Consider the following 18,818-nt stretch of genomic DNA (forward strand, 5'->3'; position numbering starts at 1 on the left):
AGGGGGGCTGATGAAGCAGCGAGAGAGAAAGAATGGGTGAGGTACTGAGGTAATGCTGTTTGGTCAGGGTGGAGAGTGATATTTTTCTGTGGATAATATTTTAGCTTTTATACATTGTGAGGACCTTCATCAGTCACATCAGTCAAAGAACTTACTGGCTGGACTCCTGGACACAGCAGGATTCTAAAACTGGCTGTCTGGGTTTAACAGCTGTGTAGTTGCTGCTCTCTAATTACTGGTTAATTAAATAAATAAGCAGTGAATTAGAGGAATTATGGGCAATTGTCCCTTAACAAGGTCTTGATTAGTGTCTTCAGCCATATCCTGTGGCTGAAATGATCCTTCAATTAGTGATGGGTTAAGATTTTAAAGCAGTTAATTCAGTCAAACACGGAAATCATAGAAAGTTCACTGAACATGATTGGTGGTTCTATCTGTGGCTATCTGTGTATGTATGTATATGTGTAGTTCCCTATATTTTCATGGCTCTGACAGAGACAAGATTTCTTTGGCTTCTGGAGCTTGTCAGATAAATGTTGTGGATGTCCCATCATACACACACAGGCTGTATAGAGATAGGAAGGTGGCTGACATTTGTATTTGTGGTGCCTTGGGTGAGGATGTGGCCTTTTCTCCTCATTTCTCCTGGCCAATCACTCAGACTGAAAGGTGAAAGGAAGATAAGGCCTTTTGTTGTTGTTTGACAGTGCCCTACAGATAGTGCCATGGGAGACCATTCAGTATATCCATAAAAGGGAGGGAACCCCTCATGTCATCATTAGAACGAATGCACACAACAGACAATCAGCCTACATATATGATGTCTTACAACCACTACTTGTTACTTTCATTCTTAATGATGGGTATCAGGGCATGTACTGTACATACATGCAGAGGTAATAGATTAGTACTTCACATCCTGAGGACACCACATGTCATCCCACAATATATTGATAGCAGATAAGATAGTGGCAGGTGGGATGGGGAATGTGCTCATTTAGGAGAATATCACACTCAGAAAATAATTTTGTTAAATTGCCTGTAGCACTTTTGAGGCCTTGCCGTCAGCTGCCGAAGATCTTAAAGATGATCCCAGTGTAATATATGAAGCCATCTTCATAATGTATCAAAATTGAACGGATGGAATGCCACTTAAGGTAGTGGTGCAGTAATTGGTACTCAAAAAATCTTAATAGTATCATATATCCTGGGCTTTTAAAAGGATCTATTGTGAGATCTTGCCTTGATCTCTCTCTCTCTCTCTGTCACACAGGATAATACATACATAATACATTGAAGCCATCATTTCATTCAGAATTCCCAAGCATGCTATAATGATCCTCTGTAAATGGCTTAGTTGGACTGCTAACTTGTGTAAATAGTGCAGGCTAATGTACTATCTTGTAATAGGTGGAAATTACCTGCCTGTGAGACCCTCTGAGAGTGAAGGAAGATGAAAGGACATAGTATGGACTTATCTTTTTATTTCTCCATTGATTCCACTTGATTTAAAGGGTAAAAAAAATGAAATATGTAATATTTCCATAAAGGCTCTCCTGTTGCAAACAGCATTTTTTTGTCTTGCTTGTTTAAAGAAATTAATTGGAAATCTCTGTAGAGAACAGATTTCTTCTACTGCGTTATATCGCGCAATATAATTGACAAACAGAACGTGCTCCTATGAACAGACAGTTCAGATCGCTGTTTAAGAGCATTTGTTTGCTTAGTTATTGTATTCATGTCTTTATGCACATTCATTTCTTGTTAGTAGTTTGCTATTATGATAACAGGATCAATTTTGATGTCAGCAGGCTTTTTATCTTCAGATGAGCCATTTAAATGTCATTATTGTAGGCATGTGTGTGTCTGTGTGTATTTCTTTCTGTGTAGGTTGATCTGAGCTGAGAGTTAAAATTTGGTGATTTTGGTGGTCAATGGGTGTCATCTGCAAATGTTCCACATATTCCGTTTTCCACATGATCATTTTGAAGATCAAGCTGTGTGATGAAAGCCCAGACTTGATCTGACTTGTTTTGTCTTTTACTATTTGCATTTAATCTCGGGACTAAATATCCCAAGCTTTAACTTATAAAATGGATCTTCCTGTTATGGTCTTTCTCTCTCTTACTGGAGTGGCAGATAAGGATAAGCTATAATACACTGTCTGTAATTTAGGAGATCCTTACTGGCAGGTTGAGATGACAAGGCCACGGTCTGCTCTGTAATTTGCTTGTTTTCCACTCTGCCATAGAGCTGACGTACTGCAGGCGCTTTCTCTCTCTCTCTCTCTCTCTCTCTCTCTGGTATGTGTGTTATCTTGCTTTGAGTTAAAAAGACAGGCTGCAGCTACCACGGCTATTACTATGAAACATACTGTATGATAATGAGTGAAAGTGCTAGGTTTTCCAGGTCCTAAACTTATCAACCTCTATAATTAGCAATGTGATTAAAAAAACATTTATGGAGAGCTACAGCATCAGTAAGTTCATGAAGTTGATGAATTGTATGTCATTTGGACACAGAAAGTTGCATTATCTCGCAGTAGTTTAGCATAATATTTAATAAACATAATGTAATACATAACTATACAAATAATATAGATATGTCATGATGGTCATGTATTAGAATATATCACCTTCACTCGCACAAACTGAGACATTCTCCTGTTCTCTGTGTGGGACCAGCACTGCTATTTACTTTCAGCATACTGAATGGGCCCGATTATAAGTAAGGTACCATAATCACGGTGGTTTCTGCACAAGTGTGTGTGGCAGTACATGGTGTGTAAAGTTGGATTGACAGACAAAGGCCTAATCACTCCTCAGCTCCACCAAACAGCCCAGGGGAAGTATTGACCCAAAAGCATCATAATCCTCCTCCTAACATGGGCAATTTCATGTAATACCTGTAATAATACACATTCAGCAGTCAAAAAAGCTCAGAGCATCTGATTTTGGGAGGTGAGTTGTTTGAATAAACGAGTATATCAATCTGTAATAACATTGTGGTTGCAACAACTGTCCTTATCACCCCTCATGAATCATTTTCACTCGTTTTGTTGCCGTTGTCTCTCTGTCTAAATTGTTGCTTTTAGAGTTGAAAGTTTGTTGTTGTCAATTTCTCTTGCCACAATTTGTAACCCCCGGGGGTTTACTGTATTTCATGCTGCACACTAATGTGAGGCTTAGAAGTATTTTCTGTTTGTGGCACTAAATTTAGTTGACAGCTGATGTAGATGTTTGGTAGTTGCTGCTTGAAGATGTCTCATAGTTTTAGGTTGGTCTTCATACATCATGTTTGAGTATGTTTTGTAATAGTAAAATGTCAGTTCTCCTGGGATTGAACCAGTGGAACCCCGGGGGGGAACAACCCCCCATTGCCAGGCCAACCACCCAACCGCGCAGTGCACTGGCACCTCCTGGGATTGAGGTTGGAGGTTGATGGATGTTAGATGTTGATATCATCTATGTTGTTGATCATCTATCAACTACCAAACATCCTCAAGCATCAACCATCAAAGATCTACTATTAAACATCTACAATCATATTGTGCAGTCACTGGTTCTAACTCTTGGTTGAGGTGCCATTATATAGCATGGTTTGGTGGTGGGCCTGGGAATGGGGGGTTTCTGAGTAATAAATGTAGGTGGTTATGCCTACTCAAAAGTGGTCATCTTATACTTTGTGGCTCCAAAGTGGTCATCTTATACTTTGTGGCTCAAAAGTGGACATGCTATAGTTTGTGGCTCAAAAGAAGACATGTTATAGTTTGTGGCTCAAAAGTGGTAATAGTATAGTTTGTGTCTCAAAAGTGGACATCTTATACTTTGTGGCTCAAAAGTGGTCATCTTATACTTTGTGGCTCCAAAGTGGTCATCTTATACTTTGTGGCTCAAAAGTGGACATGTTATAGTTTGTGGCTCAAAAGTGGACATGTTATAGTTTGTGGCTCAAAAGTGGACATGTTATAGTTTGTGGCTCAAAAGAGGACATGTTATAGTTTGTGGCTCAAAAGTGGACATGTTATAGTTTGTGGCTCAAAAGTGGACATGTTATAGTTTGTGGCTCAAAAGAAGACATGTTATAGTTTGTGGCTCAAAAGTGGACATGTTATAGTTTGCGGCTCAAAAGTGGTAATAGTATAGTTTGTGTCTCAAAAGTGGTAATAGTATAGTTTGTGTCTCAAAAGTGGACATCTTATACTTTGTGGCTCCAAAGTGGTCATCTTATACTTTGTGGCTCAAAAGTGGTCATCTTATACTTTGTGGCTCAAAAGTGGACATGTTATAGTTTGTGGCTCAAAAGTGGTAATAGTATAGTTTGTGTCTCAAAAGTGGACATCTTATACTTTGTGGCTCAAAAGTGGTCATCTTATACTTTGTGGCTCCAAAGTGGTCATCTTATACTTTGTGGCTCAAAAGTGGACATGTTATAGTTTGTGGCTCAAAAGTGGACATGTTATAGTTTGTGGCTCAAAAGTGGACATGTTATAGTTTGTGGCTCAAAAGAGGACATGTTATAGTTTGTGGCTCAAAAGTGGACATGTTATAGTTTGTGGCTCAAAAGTGGACATGTTATAGTTTGTGGCTCAAAAGAAGACATGTTATAGTTTGTGGCTCAAAAGTGGACATGTTATAGTTTGAGGCTCAAAAGTGGTTGTCTCAAAAGTGGTAATAGTATAGTTTGTGTCTCAAAAGTGGACATCTTATACTTTGTGGCTCCAAAGTGGTCATCTTATACTTTGTGGCTCAAAAGTGGTCATCTTATACTTTGTGGCTCAAAAGTGGACATGTTATACTTTGTGGCTCAAAAGAGGACATGTTATAGTTTGTGGCTCAAAAGTGGACATGTTATACTTTGTGGCTCAAAAGTGGACATGTTATAGTTTGTGGCTCAAAAGAAGACATGTTATAGTTTGTGGCTCAAAAGAAGACATGTTATAGTTTGTGGCTTAAAAGTGGACATGTTATAGTTTGTGGCTCAAAAGAGGACATGTTATAGTTTGTGGCTCAAAAGTGGACATGTTATAGTTTGTGGCTCAAAAGTGGACATGTTATACTTCGTGGCTCAAAAGAGGACATGTTATAGTTTGTGGCTCAAAAGTGGACATGTTATAGTTTGTGGCTCAAAAGTGGTAATAGTATAGTTTGTGTCTCAAAAGTGGACATGTTATAGTTTGTGGCTCAAAAGTGGTAATAGTATAGTTTGTGTCTCAAAAGTGGACATGTTATAGTTTGTGGCTCAAAAGTGGACATGTTATAGTTTGTGGCTCAAAAGTGGTAATAGTATAGTTTGTGTCTCAAAAGTGGACATCTTATACTTTGTGGCTCAAAAGTGGACATGTTATAGTTTGTGGTTCAAAAGTGCACATGTTATAGTTGGTGTCTCCAAAGTGGTCATCTTATACTTTGTGGTTCAAAAGTGCACATGTTATAGTTGGTGTCTCCAAAGTGGTCATCTTATACTTTGTGGCTCAAAAGTGGAGATGTTACAGTCGGTGTCTCTTCAGCGGTCATCTTATACTTTGTGGCTCAAAAGTGGACATGTTATAGTTGGTGTCTCTTAAGTGGTCATCTTATACTTTGTCTCAAAAGGGTCAAAAAATGTTTTTTTTTTTTTTTGCATCAAGTCAAACTTTATTTAATAGTACTAGGCATTTAAGGTTAAACTTTCTTTAACATTTTTTAAGAGTTTGTGTCTTTCGTTTTGAAGTTCTGTTACAATTAGTTTGGTGTATTTAATTTCCTTATGTTTTGTTGACCTATTTTAGGGCCCAGTTATGTGATAATGATCATTTGTATTTTTTTTAGGTAAAAGGCCTGTTTTTGGTCAAACTTAAACATTGTCCTTTTCCTAACAGACCACCCACTACTATATACACCTAATTAATGATTTTTCTTTTGTTGTTCAGGGTGTGATAAATCATTGCCTTAGTCATCATTTTCTTCACACTTCAGTGGCAGTTTAAATTTAGGAGACTTGTTACCAAATCTTGGGTGAGTGGGTTGCAAGGTTGGTGGGGACACCCTTGCATCCTGGCCCCCCCCTTGCCGTAGCATTTGTTTTGTGTTTTTTCAATGACCAGTCGGGACTCGAACCCCTGATCCACAATCTCTTGCACCAAAGGCGGTGGCATGAACCGCTGAGCTATCCAGCCACCTATACGTGCATCTATAGACATGCCACTATAGTGTCCAATATGTAACGTATCTTTTAAGATAAGAAGCAGAAGATAAATGTAGATACATGTTTTGATATATGTAGAATCATTTTCTTTCTTTAATCTTTAACACAGGAATCTTACAATCTACACTAATATATCCTACTATAGCCACAATAAAATATCCTGTTTGATGCTGTTCTTCATCTGAGGCAGTCTGATGAGTCAATCTGAAATTATTTTGTAGTGTTTGTGCTGCATGAAAAGACACACACACACGTCTATATATGCACATACAGGGTGGCAGCATCAAACAGGATATATTTTTGTGGCTATAGTAGGATATATTATTGTAGATTGTAAGATTCCTGCGTTAAAGATTAAAGAAAGAAAAATGATTCTACATATATCAAAACATGTATCTACATTTATCTTCTGCTTCTTATTTTAAAATATACATTACATATTGGACACTATAGTGGCATGTCTACAGATGCACGTATAGGTGGCAGGATAGCTCAGTGGTTCATGCCACCGCCTTTGGTGCAAGAGATTGTGGATCAGGGGTTCGAGTCCCGACTGGTCAATGAAAAAACACAAAACAAATGCTACGGCAAGGGGGAGCCAGGACGCCCGGTTGGGGGGGAACTAACGGCCCCCACCCCCACCCTCAAGATTAGGTAACTTTAACTTTAACTGATGGCCACTGAAGAATGAAGAAAATGAAGACCAAGATGATGAAGACCAAGATGAAGACCGGATGACTAAGGCAATGAATGCATCCCCCCCACACAGAAGGCAATGAATACACCCCCTCCACCCACACACACACCCCCCCACACAGAAGGCAATGAATACACCACATACACTACACTACACTGCGCATGCGCACCCCCCCATGTATGCACGCGCACCCCCCCTGCGCATGTACACAATTGTTACCTAATCTTGGGTGGACATTACTCCCCCCCTCCCAACCCAGTGTCCTGGATGAAATGATGTAATTGGATGAATTGTATATACTATGCCACTTTAATTTTTTTTAAACGTAGTGTTGTCGTCTATTCTAGTGTCGTCGTCTATTCTAGACACTATTCTAGAATAGAAGATTCTAGAATAGAATAGAATAGTGTCGTCGTCTATTCTAGACACTATTCTAGAATAGAAGATTCTAGAATAGAATAGAATAGTGTCGTCGTCTATTCTAGACACTATTCTAGAATAGAAGATTCTAGAATAGAATAGAATAGTGTCGTCGTCTATTCTAGAATAGTGTCGTCGTCTATTCTATTCTATTCTATTCTGTGACACTAGAATAGTGTCTAGAATAGACGACGACACTATTCTAGTGTCACAACGACGTCACAGTTAGTGACAACGTTAAAGGTGACCACTAATCCATAATACAGACGACACTCCCAACCCAGTGTCCTGGATGAAATGATGTAGTTGGATGAATTGTATATACTATGCCACTTTAATTTTTTTTAAACGTAGTGTTGTCGTCTATTCTAGTGTCGTCGTCTATTCTAGACACTATTCTAGAATAGAAGATTCTAGAATAGAATAGAATAGTGTCGTCGTCTATTCTAGAATAGTGTCGTCGTCTATTCTAGAATAGTGTCGTCGTCTATTCTAGAATAGTGTCGTCGTCTATTCTATTCTAGTCTATTCTGTGACACTAGAATAGTGTCTAGAATAGACGACGACACTATTCTAGTGTCACAACGACGTCACAGTTAGTGACAACGTTAAAGGTGACCACTAATCCATAATACAGACGTCACTACGTTTAAAAAAAATTAAAGTGGCATAGTATATACAATTCATCCAATTACATCATTTCATCCAGGACACTGGGTTGGGAGGGGGGGAGTAATGTCCACCCAAGATTAGGTAACAATTGTGTACATGCGCAGGGGGGGTGTGCGTGCATACATGGGGGGGTGCGCATGCGCAGTGTAGTGTAGTGTATGTGGTGTATTCATTGCCTTCTGTGTGGGGGGGTGTGTGTGTGGGTGGAGGGGGTGTATTCATTGCCTTCTGTGTGGGGGGGATGCATTCATTGCCTTAGTCATCCGGTCTTCATCTTGGTCTTCATCATCTTGGTCTTCATTTTCTTCATTCTTCAGTGGCCATCAGTTAAAGTTAAAGTTACCTAATCTTGAGGGTGGGGGTGGGGGCCGTTAGTTCCCCCCCAACCGGGCGTCCTGGCTCCCCCTTGCCGTAGCATTTGTTTTGTGTTTTTTCAATGACCAGTCGGGACTCGAACCCCTGATCCACAATCTCTTGCACCAAAGGCGGTGGCATGAACCACTGAGCTATCCTGCCACCTATACGTGCATCTGTAGACATGCCACTATAGTGTCCAATATGTAATGTATATTTTAAAATAAGAAGCAGAAGATAAATGTAGATACATGTTTTGATATATGTAGAATCATTTTTCTTTCTTTAATCTTTAACGCAGGAATCTTACAATCTACAATAATATATCCTACTATAGCCACAAAAATATATCCTGTTTGATGCTGCCACCCTGTATGTGCATATATAGACGTGTGTGTGTGTCTTTTCATGCAGCACAAACACTACAAAATAATTTCAGATTGACTCATCAGACTGCCTCAGATGAAGAACAGCATCAAACAGGATATTTTATTGTGGCTATAGTAGGATATATTAGTGTAGATTGTAAGATTCCTGTGTTAAAGATTAAAGAAAGAAAATGATTCTACATATATCAAAACATGTATCTACATTTATCTTCTGCTTCTTATCTTAAAAGATACGTTACATATTGGACACTATAGTGGCATGTCTATAGATGCACGTATAGGTGGCTGGATAGCTCAGCGGTTCATGCCACCGCCTTTGGTGCAAGAGATTGTGGATCAGGGGTTCGAGTCCCGACTGGTCATTGAAAAAACACAAAACAAATGCTACGGCAAGGGGGGGGCCAGGATGCAAGGGTGTCCCCACCAACCTTGCAACCCACTCACCCAAGATTTGGTAACAAGTCTCCTAAATTTAAACTGCCACTGAAGTGTGAAGAAAATGATGACTAAGGCAATGATTTATCACACCCTGAACAACAAAAGAAAAATCATTAATTAGGTGTATATAGTAGTGGGTGGTCTGTTAGGAAAAGGACAATGTTTAAGTTTGACCAAAAACAGGCCTTTTACCTAAAAAAAATACAAATGATCATTATCACATAACTGGGCCCTAAAATAGGTCAACAAAACATAAGGAAATTAAATACACCAAACTAATTGTAACAGAACTTCAAAACGAAAGACACAAACTCTTAAAAAATGTTAAAGAAAGTTTAACCTTAAATGCCTAGTACTATTAAATAAAGTTTGACTTGATGCAAAAAAAAAAAAAAACATTTTTTGACCCTTTTGAGACAAAGTATAAGATGACCACTTAAGAGACACCAACTATAACATGTCCACTTTTGAGCCACAAAGTATAAGATGACCGCTGAAGAGACACCGACTGTAACATCTCCACTTTTGAGCCACAAAGTATAAGATGACCACTTTGGAGACACCAACTATAACATGTGCACTTTTGAACCACAAAGTATAAGATGACCACTTTGGAGACACCAACTATAACATGTCCAGTTTTGAGCCACAAACTATAACATGTCCACTTTTGAGCCACAAAGTATAAGATGTCCACTTTTGAGACACAAACTATACTATTACCACTTTTGAGCCACAAACTATACTATTACCACTTTTGAGCCACAAACTATAACATGTCCACTTTTGAGCCACAAACTATAACATGTCCACTTTTGAGCCACAAACTATAACATGTCCTCTTTTGAGCCACGAAGTATAACATGTCCACTTTTGAGCCACAAACTATAACATGTCCACTTTTGAGCCACAAACTATAACATGTCCACTTTTGAGCCACAAACTATAACATGTCCTCTTTTGAGCCACAAAGTATAACATGTCCACTTTTGAGCCACAAAGTATAAGATGACCACTTAAGAGACACCAACTATAACATGTCCACTTTTGAGCCACAAAGTATAAGATGACCGCTGAAGAGACACCAACTATAACATGTCCTCTTTTGAGCCACAAAGTATAACATGTCCACTTTTGAGCCACAAAGTATAAGATGACCACTTAAGAGACACCAACTATAACATGTCCACTTTTGAGCCACAAAGTATAAGATGACCGCTGAAGAGACACCAACTATAACATGTCCACTTTTGAGCCACAAAGTATAAGATGACCACTTTGGAGACACCAACTATAACATGTGCACTTTTGAACCACAAAGTATAACATGTCCACTTTTGAGCCACAAAGTATAAGATGACCGCTTAAGAGACACCGACTGTAACATCTCCACTTTTGAGCCACAAAGTATAAGATGACCACTTTGGAGACACCAACTATAACATGTGCACTTTTGAACCACAAAGTATAAGATGACCACTTTGGAGACACCAACTATAACATGTGCACTTTTGAACCACAAACTATAACATGTCCACTTTTGAGCCACAAAGTATAAGATGTCCACTTTTGAGACACAAACTATACTATTACCACTTTTGAGCCACAAACTATAACATGTCCACTTTTGAGCCACAAACTATAACATGTCCTCTTTTGAGCCACGAAGTATAACATGTCCACTTTTGAGCCACAAACTATAACATGTCCACTTTTGAGCCACAAACTATAACATGTCCACTTTTGAGCCACAAACTATAACATGTCCTCTTTTGAGCCACAAAGTATAACATGTCCACTTTTGAGCCACAAAGTATAAGATGACCACTTAAGAGACACCAACTATAACATGTCCACTTTTGAGCCACAAAGTATAAGATGACCGCTGAAGAGACACCAACTATAACATGTCCTCTTTTGAGCCACAAAGTATAACATGTCCACTTTTGAGCCACAAAGTATAAGATGACCACTTAAGAGACACCAACTATAACATGTCCACTTTTGAGCCACAAAGTATAAGATGACCGCTGAAGAGACACCAACTATAACATGTCCACTTTTGAGCCACAAAGTATAAGATGACCACTTTGGAGACACCAACTATAACATGTGCACTTTTGAACCACAAAGTATAACATGTCCACTTTTGAGCCACAAAGTATAAGATGACCGCTTAAGAGACACCAACTATAACATCTCCACTTTTGAGTCACAAAGTATAAGATGACCGCTTAAGAGACACCAACTATAACATCTCCACTTTTGAGACACCAACTATAACATGTCCACTTTTGAGCCACAAAGTATAAGATGACCACTTTGGAGACACCAACTATAACATGTCCACTTTTGAGCCACAAACTATAACATGTCCACTTTTGAGCCACAAAGTATAAGATGACCACTTTTGAGACACCAACTATAACATGTCCACTTTTGAGACACCTACTATACTATGACTACTTTTGAGACACCTATGATACTATGACCACTTTTGAGACACCTACTATACTATGACCACTTTGGAGCCACCAAGTATAAGATGACCACTTTTGAGCCACAAACTATAACATGTCCACTTTTGAGCCACAAAGTATAAGATGACCACTTTGGAGACACCAACTATAACATCTCCACTTTTGAGACACAAAGTATAAGATGACCGCTTAAGAGACACCAACTATAACATGTCCACTTTTGAGCCACAAAGTATAAGATGACCACTTTGGAGACACCAACTATAACATGTCCACTTTTGAGCCACAAAGTATAAGATGACCACTTTTGAGACACCAACTATAACATGTCCACTTTTGAGACACAAACTATAACATGTCATGTTATAGTTTTGAATAATCACACCCTGAATAATCCAAAAAAATTTGTAATGATTTTTCACACCCTGAATAATCAAAAAAAAAAAAAAAGATTATTCAAATTGAGTTGGTGGGCCTGGGAATAGGGGGTTTCTGAGTAATAAATGCAGGGGGTTATACAACAGAAAACTGTGACTAACAGAAATTTTACTACTACAAACATCACGTTGACATGTCTAGAACCAGCTATCAAACATCTACTAGCATCTATCAAACATCTTCAAGTATCTATCTCAACTTCTAGAATTGGGGGGGCGGGGGATTTCCCTACTATCAAACATCTCTCCACCCTTTTTTCTAAGCTCAGTATTAAGTCATTATTATGCACTCAGATGACTTCCTTCCCTGAAAATTAACTAATGTTACAACTCACGTGTGCACGATAGGCTTAATGTTACATTTTTCATTCTTGCACACACTAAGCAGTATGTCAGTATTATATAGGCAGAATATATATCTTCAGAAATAACAGAACAAATTGTCTTGAAGCTTCTCTTCCTAGCCTGTCTGGGCTATTCAGCAAGGTTTTCTTAGTGATCGTCTTGTAAACTGAGACCCCAGGCATTCATTAGGCATCAATCAAAGGAAGAGGTGTCATGATTAAATGATGAGTGCAAACGCTTAACAGTGTTCGGTACACCAAGCCACTTTACTCTGACACTTGAAAATGGGGAAAAATGGAAGATGATGTTAGCCTTCATGTAGATGGCTGGAACTGGTTGAAACTGGATGGCTGCTACTGGTGGATTTATTCATCGAAGTTATGAAAGAAAGTGAATTCTAAAATCATGAAGTGTCAGTAATGACTTAAATTATATTCAGTTTATGGTGTGCTATTATTATTTACAAGCTAAATAACAGAACTGCACTGAATGACCCAGCTGACCAACATACACTGCAATATTTCCTGAATCCAAAATCTTCCTAAGACAACATGATTAAGTTAACAAGATGAACCCATGACTACCACTTTAATGCTGTAAATCCTATCCAGAACTGAGAAGTACTTTCTCTGAAGATTCAACATGAATTGTCACGGTATAATGTTATATTATATGTACTCTGTGGGATTGTGTGTCTGTGTGCACTCTGGTCTGTCAGTGTTGCTGGGCTCCATTGGAGCTGACAGCTTGCTGTGACAGAGAGCCTTAAACAAACGCACTGAGTCGGCTGCTGCACAGGAGTAATGCCTTTGATTCTGTTAGGCCCATGTGTGTTTGTCCTTACTGCTATGTGTGTGTTATCTCCCAGACCACTTTGATCTTCTGCTCTGTTCAGAAGTGTGTTTGAGAAAATGGAAGTGGTGATATTAGTGGTAATATTATCATCTGTTTAGTTCTGGTATCTATTGTTATTAATGTGGTCATTAATGTAGATTTTTGAGAAGTGCAGCTACTAATAATGAAATGTGACTATTCATCTTGTTCTTCAACCTTTAGCTAAAACTGGTGAAGATAATCTAAGTTCAAAGCTTCACGTACTACCCTCATATTTAGATAGTAAATAAGAAAACATGTCACACAGCATCTGAAGCGTCACCATCTAATAACAGCATGCACTGACCATGTGCACAGTCTCAAACATCAGCAATGAAAGTGACGAGACAGACAAACGCACACTCTGGGCCTCTGTCAGGACAGGCCTTCAGACCAGCATCATTCATGATTCATGGATAATGTTTTTTTTCTAAATCACACATGCGTGTGTGTTTCTTTGACAGCCTATCAAACTGCAAAAACAGCAGCAACACACCACGCACATTTTTCTCTAACATGAGCACACATCCTGCAGCTTTGCTTGTTCAACAAGTGACCAAACAAACATTCATCACAGAAAGTGACCTCCCACACACACACACACACACACAAACAAGGATGATAAGATATACAATGAATTAAATTTTGAATTTTTTTTTTTTTACAAAATGCATTGTATCATGGCCTGAAAAAATGCTCTAGAGCAGAATAATCTAGATCAAACATCTAGATAAAGTTTAACAATTTTGTTTATAAGGACCAGGGGTATTGATATGCTGATAGACCGATAGACCGGTACATTAATGTTTGCTGATCAGTATTAGTTCAACACAAATACAACACTGAACAAAGAAACTGATTTGGAACTAGTGTACAGACACAGGCTTAACATGATCTAAGCATAGTGCCTGGTGCCTCCCTTATAAAAGACCTCAAAACTGAACGAGAGTTAATTCAGTAGATCTGTCTATTGTTGCCATGAAATCAAACGAACAGACACCAAAATGTGTCCACTGACAAGATATTATTTGCTGAATGTAAATGTAAATTTAAATTCAACTCTGCTGCATTTCCATGTTCATCCCTGAGCTGATGTAAAGAGGCAGACAGAGAGGAGATTGTTGCAAAACAGATCACACAAGACACTTAACATCACTATAGCCAACTGGTACAAGGAAGCAAAAGGAAAATCCAGCCATGCCAGTATAGTTCAACAGCTCGATGAGAGGCAGGCAGCACCTGACAGATGCCACTTGGGAGCATAATCCCAGAGGGCTGAAAAGATCCTCCACATGACGGGAAGCCAGTGAAGCAGGAGGAGACTGGAATACTCCACAACAAACTGAACTGAACAACAAACTGAATGAAATATTCATCCATCCATCTCTGAAGCATCAAATTGCCAAACTACAGTAACATGCATGAAAATGTCAACATTTCTACAGTAAAATACAAACTGCACAAATTATAATATTGTTTCAGTTACTAAAATATTTAATTTTATTTATTTCATTGTTTCATTTTACACTGTATGCTGAATAAAGTGGATTAATATTTTATATCATTAGATATTTTTTTATATTTTTGCCTTTCTACCAGAGAAAACAATCATAAATCCTGCAGATGATAATTTTGTTGCAGCCCTAGAAAAGTATGTTTATTATTATTAGTAGTAGTATTAGTATTAGTATTAGTAGTAGTAGTAGTAGTAGTAGTATGGCATTTTTAACAATTTTTATGGCCGGGCAGAAAGAACTAAATATTAAATTTACGTATTGTATGTCTGAAAACAGTCTCTCCTTTACAGATTATGACAGACTCAAATAAAATTATTTCTTTCAGGAAAATTGCTTTGCAGAATTGTCCTTGATCCTTGTTATAACAACAAGAGCTTGTATTCAGTCTTGGGCCTGTTGCAGCAGGCCTGCAGCTGTTTTCCAGTGACAGCATTTGCTTTCATTAATTTATTAAAGTGTGCTAATTAAAAACTACACATTTATAGCATATATTATAGGATTACTGTAGTTTTTGTATGTGGATAAATCTCTCCCTCTTTTGCCTGGTGCTCACCACAGAGCACTGATGAAACAAAAGGGGTGCTTTGAATAGCACGTGCTCGGGGCGTCAGTCACCTGTTTCCTAGCAACGGGCACAACAGAAAAGCACCTGTGGCTCTGAATAGGAGGCTGTGTAGCCCTTAGTGTGACAAAGAAACAGGGACAAATTAAAAATAAATGGGCTTTATGAGGAGCTATACAGGTCATAATGTGCAAAACAGTAATATTCTCCAAAAGACTGAATCACAAAATCATAAGCACATATTCTTAATAAAAGTAATTTTAAAATTCAACAGATATTTGCCCAGTGATGATCGTGCCACAATATTTAACTTCATTTTGGTGTTCATCCATATTGACTGCTGAAGCTTCATTTACAGTTTTATGTGCTACATTATGGATTTCATCCCCTACTCGTGAAAATTGAGCTCAAATATAAAGATATTAGCGAGCACAGCCTCCTGTCTGACATGCGCAGCATGATGGGAATTAAAGTGTTTACATGCTGTGTGTTTTTAGCTGCACACACCAAACACATGAGAGAGGGAGTCACTTTTAGGTCTCGCGCTCCGACGTCACCAGAACCTCGAGCCCCTGCATGCAAATCACGTCTGCGCTCGAGCCTCTCCATTGGCCGCCTCGCGCTCATTTAGCAGCTGTCAAAGCGCGCGGCCCGGGCACGCTCCGGTAACTTTTCCCAGCACAGCTTCAACCAAAGTAAGCTCAAACACCCGGTTTCTATTCTCGGATGACAGGGGGAAAGGCGAAAAGGGGAAGTGCGGAGCAGGTTTACCTCTGAGTGGATTTCACCCTGAGACCGGGCCGTCCTGAATGTTTCCGTGTGTCTGACTGAGAAGTGTTGTCCTACCGAGACCAGCTGAATGTACAGCATCATGATGGAAACGGACTTACATTCCCCCGTGGTGCCCCAGACCAACCCATCCAACCCGGGGGGACACGCGGGAGGAGGAGGCGGGGGGGCCGGAGGCAAAGTCCCCCAGGAGAGAATCAAGAGACCCATGAACGCTTTCATGGTCTGGTCCCGGGGCCAGCGGAGGAAAATGGCACAGGAGAACCCCAAGATGCACAACTCGGAGATCAGCAAGCGGCTGGGCGCAGAGTGGAAGGTGATGACCGAGGCGGAGAAGAGACCGTTTATCGACGAGGCAAAGCGGCTCCGGGCCATGCACATGAAGGAACACCCGGACTACAAGTACCGGCCGCGGAGGAAGACCAAGACGCTACTGAAAAAGGACAAGTACTCGTTGGCAGGCGGGCTCCTCGGCTCCTCTGGGGGTGTAGGGATGGGCGGTGGGCAGAGGTTGGAGAGCCCCGGAGGGGGGCATGCAGGGGCAAATGCGGGCTACGCTACGCACGTGAACGGCTGGGCAAACGGCACCTACTCCGGGCAAGTGGCGGCTGCAGCGGCGGCAGCTCACGCGATGATGCAAGAGGCGCAGCTGGCGTACACACAACACCCGGGAACCGGGGCTCACCCGCACCACCCGCATCCGCACCATCACCCCCATCACCACCCGCACAACGCGCAGCCCGTGCACAGGTACGACATGAGCGCCTTGTCTTACAGCCCCATTTCAAACTCTCAGAGCTACATGAGCGCATCGCCGCCCGGCTACGGCGGGATCACCGGCTACACTCACCAGCACCAAAGCTCCGGTGTCTCCCCGGTGTCCGGAGCGATCGGAGGGACTTTGGGGCCCCTTGTGAAATCTGAACCTAGCGTGAGCCCGCCGGTTTCAACCGCGCGCGCACCGCCACCGTGCCCTGCAGGGGACCTGCGGGACATGATCAGCATGTATCTACCGACCGGAGAAGCGGCGGGGGACTCCTCCGTTCCCAGCAGACTTCATGTGCTCCACCCGCAGCACTACCAGAGCAGCGCCTCCTCTGCGGTAAACGGGACGGTCCCTCTGACTCACATTTAAATCTCAAACTGTACTATAAGCACTACACACCACAACCAAATATTTAACTAGATGTGGGCGCAGGCTGCTGATGAATTGTAAATTATAGCCATGAAAATGCAATCACTTTGAACAAACTTTTTTATTGTTTTATTTCCTCTCGGTGATGGATTTTTGTCTGTCCGAGCTAAAGGAAAGCGCATCTGATTTACTTTGCTCTCTGGAACAGAGCATGCCAAGTTTTGACACGATTTAAATTATAATCCGTGAAGGCTGGTGCGTTTTGAAGGTTATTTTTTTCGACGTTTCTGTGCAATTACAAGGCACCAGCTGAGAACCTGTTTAAAGAAGGAACCGTATAATAAAAGGAGAATGTGTGGAAGATGTTCAAAAAGTTTCTAGGCTGCAATTTCAATTGATTTCCAGTTTTAATGCTTGTAACGTGTTTCAGTCGGTGTAATTTGAATTTGTTTTGTTGTTGTAAAATCTTGTAAATTGTGAATAAATAGGCCTACTGAAAACGCTTTTATGTACATAATTTACAATATACAAAAACCCCTTTTCGGGTTGAAGATGAAACAAATGATGCGCCGAGTTAAATAAAATTCCAAGAGTCTAATCTTGGAGAAAGTGTTAGATTTGTTCCTGTGGTATTTATTTTCGCAGAATTTCAGCTCATGTAAACTGTATCTTCTGTATCCGCTGTTTATTTGCATTTGTTCCATTTGTGAAATATTGTATCGTGACGGCTTCAGGTCTCGCCACTAAAATCCAGCTAAAAATTCAAGTGGTAAAATAATTATCATCATTTCACCGTGAAAATCCTGGCAACGATCATATTTTTCTTTTTATTGATATTTGAGTTGAGAAAACAAAAATCAGTAAGAGTCTTATTATGTCCAGCTATAATACACATTTCGTCAATATGAATTCTTGTAAGATGCCACGTGTCACTGAGGAGATGGGAGGTATTTCAGAATATGATCTTTGAACAGAAAAATGGACTATTTTTATTAAAATGAGGATTTTTTAAAAATATAATTTGCAGTGTGACAACCTGTAACTTAAGGGTTCCAATAAACAATTAACCTGGTCTTGTCCTACTGCTGCTTTTGAAACTGGGGCACGTTCTCATTAACTACCATGCTTTACAGTCTGTAATTAATAATACAGCATAGTTTCTTTTTTTCCTATAATTAACACCAGAACATATGTTCAAAACACAAAGTAGAGCCAATGTGTCAGTGATATATTTAGACCTACTGCCCCTTACTTACTGACTTTACTGTTTTTACCCTAAAAATCTGGCACAATCATTAATCATCTGCATTTCTATATTGCTCAACACGACGATGCATCAACTGGATTCCTAACCCTCACAGTCAGCCTCACTTATTCGCCAAGTGATCTGTCTGTTGTAGGTCAAGCAAAAAAAAAGTGTCTCTTTTTTGGCTTCTCTTCAGGGTCTTGACCTTGACAATCTAGAGCACGAGTAAGAGTAATCCAGACAACAAGGGTATTCGGTAACCAATGAACTGCTAATTC

The 18,818-nt window shown here is 39.9% G+C and overlaps 1 protein-coding gene across 1 annotated transcript; it reads left to right on the top strand.

Annotated features, from left to right (window-relative positions):
- The first annotated feature begins 16,229 nt into the window (after window positions 1-16,229).
- On the top strand, window positions 16,230-17,294 carry sox1b (SRY-box transcription factor 1b). Its single transcript, XM_026301822.1, has one exon. It carries the CDS (start codon window positions 16,230-16,232, stop codon window positions 17,292-17,294), a length of 1,065 nt encoding a protein of 354 aa, XP_026157607.1.
- Window positions 17,295-18,818: the final 1,524 nt, after the last annotated feature.

Source organism: Mastacembelus armatus, chromosome 2 (genome assembly GCF_900324485.2).
Source record: "Mastacembelus armatus chromosome 2, fMasArm1.2, whole genome shotgun sequence".
Lineage (NCBI taxonomy): Eukaryota > Metazoa > Chordata > Actinopteri > Synbranchiformes > Mastacembelidae > Mastacembelus > Mastacembelus armatus.

Coding starts and splice junctions, on each gene's coding strand:
- sox1b (XM_026301822.1), top strand. CDS start 16,230: ATGTACAGCATCATGATGGAAACGGACTTACATTCCCCCGTGGTGCCC.